Below are 12069 nucleotides of genomic sequence, written 5' to 3' on the forward strand. Positions count from 1 at the left end.
TGATCTAGAGTGCGGTGCTGCAAATAGTTCATTGTGACATTTGCAACACCCGGGCAAAGCTGGGTTTCTTTCGCTAGTAGTGTATAATATACTCCTATAGGAGAGAAATTCGGAGATGCATCATGATAGAAAATTGTACTTACATACCTATCTATGGTGGGATGGAGATGGAAGACTGTGCGTGGAGGAGTCGAAAAGTTTTATAGAGTGATATCCGTACCAGTAAGATTTAACACATGTGCCCGTTTCCCCCATCCGACGGTTACGTCTGGAAAAAATATTGTATTTGCATGTAAATAAATGATTGTAACAATATAAAATTCACTACTAGTACGCTATGGACTACGGAACTACTCAACATCGTCTGGTAACTGTTGCCGGCGCCTGCACTGTACGTGGCGTTGCAGCACTGTGCCGCAAACTGGATCACGTTCGGGTAGTACTGGTTCCAAAATTTGACCGCCCCGAAGCTCATCGTCGAGTGGTCGCTCATGTTGAACGAGCGGTCGATGATTAGCACGCCCGGTTCGTCGTTGGTGAACGTGTCCCATTTGATGTACACGCCCACCTGTGTCGGGTTGGTGAACTTGGCAAAGTTCGCCCACAGGGTCATCACGATGTCGGCCACCCGCTTGTCTGCGCTGTCCCACTGCATCCCGTCGGCAAGCATCAACCAGTACGGAAGACCCCACAGGAAGATCAGCTCAAAGTTGTGCGGCACTCCCATCCACTCGGGGATGTCCTTCATGGCCGCTTCGGTTCGCGGCTTTATATCGAAACGGTAAACGTACGTCTCGGCCAGTTGGCTCATGTGCATGGCCAGTTCTATCGTTGGTGCTACAAATTTCCTCTCCGTTGCGAACTCGATGTAACGCCTTCGCAGCTTCATCGGGTCTGTCGTAGATGGGTAAGGTTTGTATTGAAACTGTACGGCATCCATTACGATTTCCATATTTCCACCGCAAAGTGTGTCGTTGAAGTCCAGTTGGTTCAAATCCATCATGACCGCGTCTCCAAGTAAAGTTTCGAACATCTCAGCTCCGATGCCATGCTCAAGCATGTCTCCTATGGCCAGCTCTAGCCCTTCTTCCATATCGGTATGCCCTATCATTAACGGCACCTTCCTCAATTTTCCTTGATGGACCATCATCATCGGAAAATCGGCTACGAACGGAGTCGTCGTATTGCTTAGTCCACTATCTACAACGGGACCCCAATCAATGGCGGGTGAGTTCTCTGCAAGAATTTGTCCACCCACTCTGCGCAGACAATCTATCAAACTAGACGTCGGCTGTCGAAAGCAACCGAAGGCCGTGGCCATCTCATCTAGTGCCAGGGCATACATCTTCGGGCTTTTCACCATCGAATCCAGCAGCACGCTGCCAGACATAATAATGGCTTTGTGAAACATCTCTTCGCTCCATTCGCCGGACATTAGATGCAACCCGACGCAAACGGCTCCCGTACCGTGACCCATGATGGTCACCGACGCTTCATTCCCATTGAACAGTTTGATGTTCCGCTTTATCCAGAGCAGCGCTGCCGATTGGTCCATGAGACCGAAGTTCCCCGGAGCCGAGCCATCCATCGTTGTGAAGAATCCAAATATACCGAGCCGGTACTGAACGGTGATGACGATCAGCTTCTGCTTGAACACCATCTGGAACGGGTTCAGCTGGAAGGGGGTGTCCCCATCGAAGTCACCCGTCGGGAACCACACCATAATTGAGTAGCCTTCGGTTGGCATCGTGGCTGGAATGAGACCGAGAGAAAGAAAACTTTAGTTGGGGTCAAAGTTTGAAGTTAATGAGCCTGCGATCCACTAAAGAGTATTATCGTCTTATGACATCGGTTCTCAACCTTTTTTTTGAGAGGTAACCTTTCGAAGTTTTACATTCATTCAGATATCCCCTATTTTTTTCGCTGTTTATGAAAATAAGGATAAGATATATGGAAAACAGATCTGAAAACTAACGCAATTTATGGCTCTCCAAAACGTTGTAAGAAATCTTCGTTATTCTGTGAAGCTTTGTAATTCAAATTCAGTTAATAAATCAAGCTTCCTATAAGAGTTTGAGTACTTTTGGAGGCTTCCGAGCATCTTGAAAGTGGGCTTCCGTGCTTCGTTAAAATATTCTTCCAAGCCTCTTTAAAAACGAATTCCGATCCTCTCGAAGGAAGGCTTCCGAGGAAAGGAAGGTTCTAAGCAACTTGAAAGAAAGTGTCAATCCTCTTGAAAGTAGGCTTCCAAGTCTCTTGAAAGTAAGCATCCGAGCCTCTTGATAGGAGGCCTCTGAGCCTCTTGAAAATAAGCTTCTGAGCCTCTTGAAAATAAGCTTCTGAGCCTTTTGAAAGTAAGCTTCCGAGCCTCTTGAAAGTAGACTTCCAAGCCTCTTGGAAGGAGGCTTCCGAGCCACTTGGAAGGAGGATTCAGAGCCTCTAGGAAGGAGGCTTCCGAGCCTCTTGGAAGGAGGCTTCCGAACCTCTCGGAAGGAGGCTTCCGAGCCTCTTGGAAGGAGGCTTCCGAACCTCTCGGAAGGAGGCTTCCGAGCCTCTTGGAAGGAGGCTTCCGAGCCTCTTGGAAGGAGGCTTCCGAGCCTCTTGGAAGGAGGCTTCCGAGCCTCTTGGAAGGAGGCTTCCGAGCCTCTTGGAAGGAGGCTTCCGAGCCTCTTGAGAGGTTTCCGAGCCTCTTGGAAGGAGGCTTCCGAGCCTCTTGGAAGAAGGCTTCCAAATATCTTGAAAGGAAGCTTCCAAGTCTCTTGACAGGAGGCTTCCAAGTCTCTTGAAAGTAAGCTTCCGAGCCTCTTGATAGGAGGCCTCCAAGCCTCTTGAAAGGAGGCTTTCGAGCCTTTAGAAAGTAGACACTGAGCCTCTTGGCAGGAGGCTTCTGAGCCTCTTGGAAGGTGGCTTCCAGCCTCTTGAAAGGAGGCTTCCAGGCCTCTTGGAAGGAGGCTTCTGAGCCTCTTGGAAGGAGGCTGAGCCTCTTGAAAGGAGGTTTCCGAGCCTCTTGGAAGGAGGCTTCTGAGCCTTTTGAAGAAGGCTTCCAAATATCTTGAAAGGAGGCTTCCAAGTCTCTTGACAGGAGGCTTCCAAGTCTCTTGAAAGTAAGCTTCCGAGCCTCTTGATAGGAGGCCTCCAAGCCTCTTGAAAGGAGGCTTTCGAGCCTCTAGAAAGTAGACACCGAGCCTCTTGGCAGGAGGCTTCCGAGCCCCTTGGAAGGTGGCTTCCGAGCCTCTTGAAAGGAGGCTTCCGAGCCTCTTGGAAGGAGGCTTCCGAGCCTCTTGGAAGGAGGCTTCCGAGCCTCTTGGAAGGAGGCTTCCGAGCCTCTTGGAAGGAGGCTTCCGAGCCTCTTGGAAGGAGGCTTCCGAACCTCTTGGAAAGAGGCTTCCGAGCCTCTTGGAAGGAGGCTTCTGAACCTCTCGGAAGGAGGCTTCCGAGCCTCTTGGAAGGAGGCTTCCGAGCCTCTTGGAAGGAGGCTTCCGAGCCTCTTGGAAGGAGGCTTCCGAGCCTCTTGGAAGGAGGCTTCCGAGCCTCTTGGAAGGAGGCTTCCGAGCCTCTTGAAAGGAGGTTTCCGAGCCTCTTGGAAGGAGGCTTCCGAGCCTCTTGGAAGAAGGCTTCCAAATATCTTGAAAGGAGGCTTCCAAGTCTCTTGACAGGAGGCTTCCAAGTCTCTTGAAAGTAAGCTTCCGAGCCTCTTGATAGGAGGCCTCCAAGCCTCTTGAAAGGAGGCTTTCGAGCCTCTAGAAAGTAGACACCGAGCCTCTTGGCAGGAGGCTTCCGAGCCTCTTGGAAGGTGGCTTCCGAGCCTCTTGAAAGGAGGCTTCCGAGCCTCTTGGAAGGAGGCTTCCGAGCCTCTTGGAAGGAGGCTTCCGAGCCTCTTGAAAGGAGGTTGCCGAGCCTCTTGGAAGGAGGCTTCCGAGCCTCTTGGAAGAAGGCTTCCAAATATCTTGAAAGGAGGCTTCCAAGTCTCTTGAAAGGAGGCTTCCAAGTCTCTTGAAAGTAAGCTTCCGGGCCTCTTGATAGGAGGCCTCCGAGCCTCTTGAAAGGAGGCTTTCGAGCCTCTAGAAAGTAGACTTCCGAGCCTCTTGGCAGGAGGCTTCCGAGCCTCTTGGAAGGAGGCATCCGAGCCTCTTGGAAGGAGGCATCCGAGCCTCTTGGAAGGAGGCTTCCGAGCCTCTTGGAAGGAGGCTTCCGAGCCTCTTGGAAGGAGGCTTCTGAGCCTCTTGGAAGGAGGCTTCTGAGCCTCTTGGAAGGAGGCTTCTGAGCCTCTTGGAAGGAGGCTTCTGAGCCTCTTGGAAGGAGGCTTCCGAGCCTCTTGGAAGGAGGCTTCCGAGCCTCTTGGAAGGAGGCTTCCGAGCCTCTTGGAAGGAGGCTTCCGAGCCTCTTGGAAGGAGGCTTCCGAGCCTCTTGGAAGGAGGCTTCCGAGCCTCTTGGAAGAAGGCTTCCGAACCTCTCGGAAGGAGGCTTCCGAGCCTCTTGGAAGGAGGCTTCTGAGCCTCTTGGAAGGAGGCTTCCGAGCCTCTTGAAAGGAGGTTTCCGAGCCTCTTGGAAGGAGGCTTCCGAGCCTCTTGGAAGAAGGCTTCCAAATATCTTGACAGGAGGCTTCCAAGTCTCTTGAAAGTAAGCTTCCGAGCCTCTTGATAGGAGGCCTCCAAGCCTCTTGAAAGGAGGCTTCCGAGCCTCTAGAAAGTAGACACCGAGCCTCTTGGAAGGTGGCTTCCGAGCCTCTTGGAAGGTGGCTTCCGAGCCTCTTGGAAGGTGGCTTCCGAGCCTCTTGGAAGGTGGCTTCCGAGCCTCTTGGAAGGAGGCTTCCGAGCCTCTTGGAAGGAGGCTTCCGAGCCTCTTGGAAGGAGGCTTCCGAGCTTCTTGGAAGGAGGCTTCTGAGCCTCTTGGGAGCAGGCTTCTGAACCTCTTGGAAGGAGGCTTCCGAGCGTCTTGGAAGGAGGCTTCCGAGCGTCTTGGAAGGAGGCTTCCGAGCCTCTTGGAAGGAGGCTTCCGAGCCTCTTGGAAGGAGGCTTCCGAGCATCTTGGAAGAAGGCTTCCGAGCCTCTTGGAAGGAGGCTTCCGATCATCTTGAAAGGAGGCTTCCGAGACTCTCGAAAGAAGGCTTCCGAGCCTCTTGAAAGTAGGCTTCCAAGTTTCTTGAAAGTAAGCTTCCGAGCCTCTTGATAGGAGGCCTCCGAGCCTCTTGAAAGTAAGCTTCCGAGCCTCTAGAAAGTAGACTTCCCAGCCTCTTGAAGTAGGCTTCCAATCCTCTTGAAGTAGGCTTCCAAGCCTCTTGGCAGGAGGCTTCCGAGCCTCTTGAAAGGAGACTTCCGAGCTTCTTGAAAGGAGCCTTCCGAGCCTCTTGGAAGGAGCCTTCCGAGCCTCTTGGAAGGAGGCTTCCGAACCTCTTGAAAGGAGGCTTCCGAGCCTTTTGAAAGGAGGCTTTCGAGCCTCTTGGAAGGAGGCTTCCAAGCCTCTTGAAAGGAGGCTTCCGAGCCTCTTGAAAGGAGGCTTCCGAGCCTCTTGAAAGGAGGCTTCCGAGCCTCTTTAAAGGAGGCTTCCGAGCCTCTTGGAAGGGGGCTTCCGAGCCTCTTGGAAGGAGGCTTCCAGCCTCTTGGAAGGAGGCTTCCGAGCCTCTTGGAAGGAGGCTTCCGAGCCTCTTGGAAGGAGGCTTCTGAGCCTCTTGGAAGGAGGCTTCTGAGCCTCTTGGAAGGAGGCTTCTGAGCCTCTTGGAAGGAGGCTTCTGAGCCTCTTGGAAGGAGGCTTCTGAGCCCCTTGGAAGGAGGCTTCTGAGCCTCTTGGCAGAAGGCTTCTGAGCCTCTTGGCAGGAGGCTTCCTGAGCCTCTTGGCAGGAGGCTTCCTGAGCCTCTTGGCAGGAGGCTTCCTGAGCCTCTTGGCAGGAGGCTTGAGCCTCTTGGCAGGAGGCTTCTGAGCCTCTTGGCAGGAGGCTTCCTGAGCCTCTTGGCAGGAGGATTCCTGAGCCTCTTGGCAGGAGGCTTCCTGAGCCTCTTGGCAGGAGGCTTCTGAGCCTCTTGGCAGGAGGCTTCCTGAGCCTCTTGGCAGGAGGCTCTGAGCCTCTTGGCAGGAGGCTTCTGAGCCTCTTGGCAGGAGGCTCTGAGCCTCTTGGCAGGAGGCTTCTGAGCCTCTTGGCAGGAGGCTCTGAGCCTCTTGGCAGGAGGCTTCTGAGCCTCTTGGCAGGAGGCTTCTGAGCCTCTTGGCAGGAGGCTTGCGAGCCTCTTGGCAGGAGGCTTCCGAGCCTCTTGGAAGGAGGCTTCCGAGCCTCTTGGAAGGAGGCTTCCGAGCCTCTTGGAAGGAGGCTTCCGAGCCTCTTGGAAGGAGGCTTCCGAGCCTCTTGGAAGGAGGCTTCCGAGCCTCTTGGCAGGAGGCTTCCGAGCCTCTTGGCAGGAGGCTTCCGAGCCTCTTGGCAGGAGGCTTCCGAGCCTCTTGGCAGGAGGCTTCCGAGCCTCTTGGCAGGAGGCTTCCGAGCCTCTTGGCAGGAGGCTTCCGAGCCTCTTGGCAGGAGGCTTCCGAGCCTCTTGGAAGGAGGCTTCCGAGCCTCTTGGAAGAAGGCTTCCGAGCCTCTTGGAAGGAGGCTTCCGAGCCTCTTGGAAGGAGGCTTCCGATCATCTTGAAAGGAGGCTTCCGATACTCTTGAAAGAAGGCTTCCGAGCCTCTTGAAATTAGGCTTCCAAATCTCTTGAAAGTAAGCTTCCGAGCCTCTTGATAGGAGGCCTTCGAGCCTCTTGAAAGTAAGCTTCCGAGGCTCTAGAAAGTAGACTTCCCAGCCTCTTGAAGTAGGCTTCCAATCCTCTTGAAGTAGGCTTCCAAGCCTCTTGGCAGGAGGCTTCCGAGCCTCTTGAAAGGAGACTTCCAAGCTTCTTGAAAGAAGCCTTCCGAGCCTCTTGGAAGGAGCCTTCCGAGCCTCTTGGAAGGAGCCTTCTGAGCCTCTTGGAAGGAGGCTTCCGAACCTCTTGAAAGGAGGCTTCCGAGCCTTTTGAAAGGAGGCTTTCGAGCCTCTTGGAAGGAGGCTTCCGAGCCTCTTGAAAGGAGGCTTCCGAGCCTCTTGAAAGGAGGCTTCCGAGCCTCTTGAAAGGAGACTTCCGAGCCTCTTGGAAGGAGGCTTCCGAGCCTCTTGGAAGGAGGCTTTCGAGCCTCTTGGAAGGAGGCTTTTGAGCTTCTTGGAAGGAGGCTCTGAGCCTCTTGGAAGGAGGCTCTGAGCCTCTTGGAAGGAGGCTTCCTGAGCCTCTTGAAGGAGGCTTCTGAGCCTCTTGGAAGGAGGCTTCCGAGCCTCTTGGAAGGAGGCTTCCGAGCCTCTTGGAAGGAGGCTTCCGAGCCTCATGGAAGGAGGCTTCCGAGCCTCTTGGAAGGAGGCTTTTGAGTCTCTTGAAAGGAGGCTTCCGAGTCTCTTGAAAGGAGGCTTCCGAACCTCTTGAAAGGAGGCTTCCAAGTCTCTTAAAAAGATTCTTCCGAGCCTCTTGAAATAAGGCTTCCAAGGCTCTTAAAAGAAGGCTTCCGAGCCTCTTGGAAGGAGGCTTCCGAACCTATTGATAGGAGGCTTCCGAACTTGCCTCCGAGCTTTTGAAAGGAGGCCACCGAGCCTCTTGAAAGTAAGCTTCTGAGTCTCTTGAAAGGAGGCTTCCGAGTCTCTTGAAAGTCGGCTTCCGAGCCTTTTGGAATTAGATTTCCAAGCCTTCCTTTTGAAAGAAAGCTTTTGAACCTCTTGAAAGGAGGCTTACGAGTCTATTGGAAGGAGGCTTCCGAGCCTCTTGAAAGTTGGCTTCGGAACCATTTGAAAGGAAGCTTCCGTGCTTCTTGAAAGGAGGCTTCCATGAGTTTTGAAAAGAGGTTGCCAAACCTCTTAAAATGAGGCTTCCGAGCCTCTTGAAAGGAAGCTTCAGACCCTCTTGAAGGGAGTTTTCCGAACCTCTTTAAAGTAGGCTTCCAAGCCTCTTGAAAAAAGGCTTCCAAGCGTCTTGAAAGAAGGCTTCCAAGCCTCTTGAAAGGGTGCTCCCAAGCCTCTTGAATGGAGGCTTCCCAGCCTCTTGAAAGGGGCCTTCCGAACCTCTTGAGGAGGCTTCCGAATTTGTTTGAGGAGGCTTCTGAGGAATCATCCGAGCCTCTTGAAAGGAGACTTTCGAGCCTCTTGAAAGGAGGCTTCCATGAGTTTTGAAAAGAGGTTGCCAAACCTCTTAAAGTGAGGCTTCCGAGCCTCTTGAAAGGAGGCTTCCGACCCTCTTGAAGGGAGTTTTCCGAACCTCTTGAAAGTAGGCTTCCAAGCCTCTTGAAAAGAGGCTTCCAAGCGTCTTGAAAGAAGGCTTCCAAGCCTCTTGAAAGGAGGCTCCCAAGCCTCTTGAATGGAGGCTTCTCAGCCTCTTGAAAGGGGCTTTCCGAACCTCTTGAGGAGGCTTCCGAGTCTTTTGAGGAGGCTTCTGAGTCTCTTGGAAGGAGTCATCCGAGCCTCTTGAGAAGAGACTTTTGAGCCTCTCGAAGGGAGGTTTCCGAGCCTTTTGAAAGGAGCCTTCCGAACCACTTGAAAGGAGACTTCCGAGTATCTTGAAATGAGTCTTCCGAGTCTTTTGATAGGAGGCTTACGAGTTTCTTGGAAGAAGGGTCCAAGCCTTTTTCAACGAAGCTATTGAGCTTTTCGGAAAAAGCCTTCATGCCTCTCAAATGGAGGCTTCCAAACCTTTGGATTCTAGGTTTTAGTCATTCAACTTTTTGTCCTTGTGATCTTGCATATTATGTTCAAAATACCTTTGGAAATTAAAATTACACAATTATCAAAACTGTATCAATAAGTTTTATTAGATTTGTAATACATCCACCATCATATTTTGAGCCGAAGTACCCCCTGTGGCCGGAAAACGTACCCCTAGAGGTACATGTACCCCAGGTAGAGAACCGCTGTCTTAGGATAATAATGTAATGATTTGGTGCTATCTGGTGCTATAATTATTGTATTGTATTATATTTTCCATTTTTGCAGAGGAAGAAGGTGCTTCGAACTACCATCCCAAGGGAGACTGCAAAGTTTATGCATCGTTGTCTGCTGTCATTCGATACGGGTGGCGAAACGATCCGGTTTGATCGTCGATCTGTACATTTCCTCCCTTTCTCACAGAGTGTTCATGTCGCCAATGACGCTGTCTGTCAAGTTCAGCAAATTTCTTAAGACTTAGGAAGGATAAAGGTAAGATAAGGAAGACTCTAAGAATTTTAAAGTATATTGACCAGTGGTATTGCAAAACATATGATGTGAGTTTTTAGGTCTCTTTAACATTTTAAAAAATTACTTAACTATATTACGCAGGTGTTCAGTAATATGGTAAAATTTTTCAAGCTACGCCACAAGGTCCACGTGCCATAAATTATCTACGTCTAGGCGGAAATAATTTCGAATCGAACAAATAACTTCTATAACCTTGAGAATTCTTCCTCATTCATGCATGAACTGACATTTATGAAAGGACGAGGCACCTTCACAGCTACTCTTGTAAAAAAATCATTCCGCAATCGAAACAATTTGAATAAACGCTAAACTATGCAGCAACACCGTAAATTTTATAAGGCAACAGCCCATTTAATGGCGTATACAGATACAAATCTAAGCGTCTGCCACGGTAGGGTAAAAGCATTCCACCAGTCTAACCTATACGTATGAGCATCCCAAGGTGAACGAATAAAAAAATCCTTATGAGCCTTGGAAGTTTCCATTGCGTTGGCCGACCCCTTGCCAAAAAGGTGACGGTGAAGGGAACCAACTCACTTCTACCAGGAAATGCCTTCCGATGATGAATAATGTTTACCGAAAATTCCTCCCGTTCCGAAAATCGATATGCAAATTATGATAATCTGTCGGTTTTCAGGCACGCGATGTTGACGGAGTTTCCTTCTGTACCTTTATCGACTGGCGAAGACGTTCGCCTGTTTTGATTCGGGCTTCTGTTCAAAAAATACCTTTTCCATCTCCTTCGAATACTGAAGGAAACCACGAACATGTTATGAAGAAGGAATCATAAAATAGTTTATTAGTCATACATATGACGACTAACCCAGTTCTAGCTTTTGGAGGACCTTAAAATTTAGCCCACACGAGAACATTAACCAAATAAGTAATCACCTTATAATTGAGCTATTCAAATTGGACAAGTGATCCAAAACGAATCACCATTCCATGCAAAGCGGTTCGCTTAAGCAGTGCATGATGCCCAACGGAAACACCACGTGATCGAGGATATGGCGCCCATTTATTCGCGCCCTGGCCGAGTCGGTACTTTGTCGATACAGTGAAATCTTCTTAGTTCGATGTTTTCCATATCGGAACACACTCTCTTTAGATGGTCTTACAACACAGTACGCTTCACTCGTTAGTCTGTACCATAGATTGTGCATATTGCGTGATCCCGCTAATTACCATGCCGTGCAATGTGTTTCAAGTATTCACGTCAAGTTTCTTATGGGTATTGCCCATTTCGGTAATGTCCAGTATAGTTCTTCAACTATGTTTCCTATAGTTTCCTATGTATCCCCGTTAGTGCTATTGTTTGCGTTTCTGTCTTAATTTGAGATGTGCTATTGCGGTTACAAAAAGGAAAGGGACATTCACTTCAGTATTCAATCCCATCAGGTCAATTGTTTGGTTTGTAGGTCGTGTAATCATATGTATATATATTTTGTTTTCTGATTCCTTAACATTTTTGTTTTTTTGCCTACATAAAGTTGAGAGACTAATTTTTGATACGAAGCTTCAATACGTGTTGACGTAAACTACGTTTAACCCTTTCAGGGCGGATGGGTCATATATGCCCAACGTTTTAGATCGGTTGTGTAAAATCACAGAAGAGACTTTCTTCAGGAAAATTGTTCACCAGGATGTTGACTTTGCTGAAAAAAAACGGGGGTCCAGTTTGACTATACTCTGAGACCCAGACATCCAAAACCTTGGCAAGATTTCGCTCCTGAGAGCATGCAAATGAATTTGAGATGATTGAATCTTGAATCACATTGTTTGATAGATATTAATACTCAGAAAAGTTGAGCCATCCTGTACGTTATGCCTGTGATTAATTTTCAGAAATACGAGATGCTCAAGGTACTCCAAACTTATATAGCTAAAACATTTGGTTAATCCGTTCAATTTTGAAGATGGACAATTTCAATTGATTCAAAATCATACTAAACCCAGCATGGAAATTATAAATTTTCATGAATTCGAACATTTTGATGATGTTATCATGTTGTAATGTGTATCAGGTATTAGGATATCTAGAACTCGCACACTTTCGATGCATCAGGAGGATACAAAACAATGTGGACTCGCCAATATGTTATAAAGAAAAATTTGTAATGGTTTAGAAATTTTCCAAAATATCCCTATATTTTTGAATATTTTTTTAAATTTCTTTTCTAGTTATTTTTTTAAATAATTATAAAGTTCATCACTGTATATCCCTATAGATTCTTAAAAGTATTTGGGACCTTCCGTAGCTCTGGAGGTACTGAAAATTCTTAAGATAGGGTAACCGGCGGTAATGTTGGCCCTGGATGTAACATTGGCTCATCACGCGAATAATTCAATATTTCAGCGATAATACGTCGATTTGTAGGGAGATATTAACCACTGCTTCTTTAGAAAAGTGTATCAAACATATATCTGCTTCATAACTCTAGATTTATACACTTCTTAAACTATTAAAAGCAATTATCTTGCGTGAAAAATCACTTTGACTTGGTTTTTTAACAGCCATGTTTCGTTGACTTATGCAGGCTGGCTGTGCTAGGGTTTTTCTTTTGCCCAATAAAAGAGTTTTCTTAATGAACATATCTGCTTTCGCACATCAGATGAATGGATAACAACCACACTATGCCTGCTATCATTTTTATTTCACAATTTCCATCAGTAAAGCGACATAAAAAACCAAAACTTTTTTGGACAATACTGGGGGCACCCGTAGCCAAATGGTGGCATGCGCTTTCGATTTGTAGCACCACGTTAGTATAGGTGAAACTCTAAAATCAAAACATTCTCACCAATAACCCGTACTGGAGAAAATAACCGAAAGCTGCAGATAGAATATCCGATGC

General features: G+C 48.6%; 1 protein-coding gene across 1 annotated transcript in view; it reads right to left on the minus strand.

The window, feature by feature from the left end:
- Window positions 1-245: 245 nt before the first annotated feature.
- Window positions 246-12069, minus strand: part of LOC134214855 (acetylcholinesterase) — a 48671-nt gene continuing 36847 nt past the window's right edge. Inside the window, exon 2 of the mRNA XM_062694142.1 lies at window positions 246-1752. Coding sequence (XP_062550126.1) covers window positions 263-1752 — 1490 coding nt within the window. The 3' untranslated portion in view covers window positions 246-262. The remainder of the gene's footprint in view (window positions 1753-12069) is intronic.

This window comes from Armigeres subalbatus, chromosome 2 (genome assembly GCF_024139115.2).
Source record: "Armigeres subalbatus isolate Guangzhou_Male chromosome 2, GZ_Asu_2, whole genome shotgun sequence".
Classification (NCBI taxonomy): Eukaryota; Metazoa; Arthropoda; class Insecta; order Diptera; family Culicidae; genus Armigeres; species Armigeres subalbatus.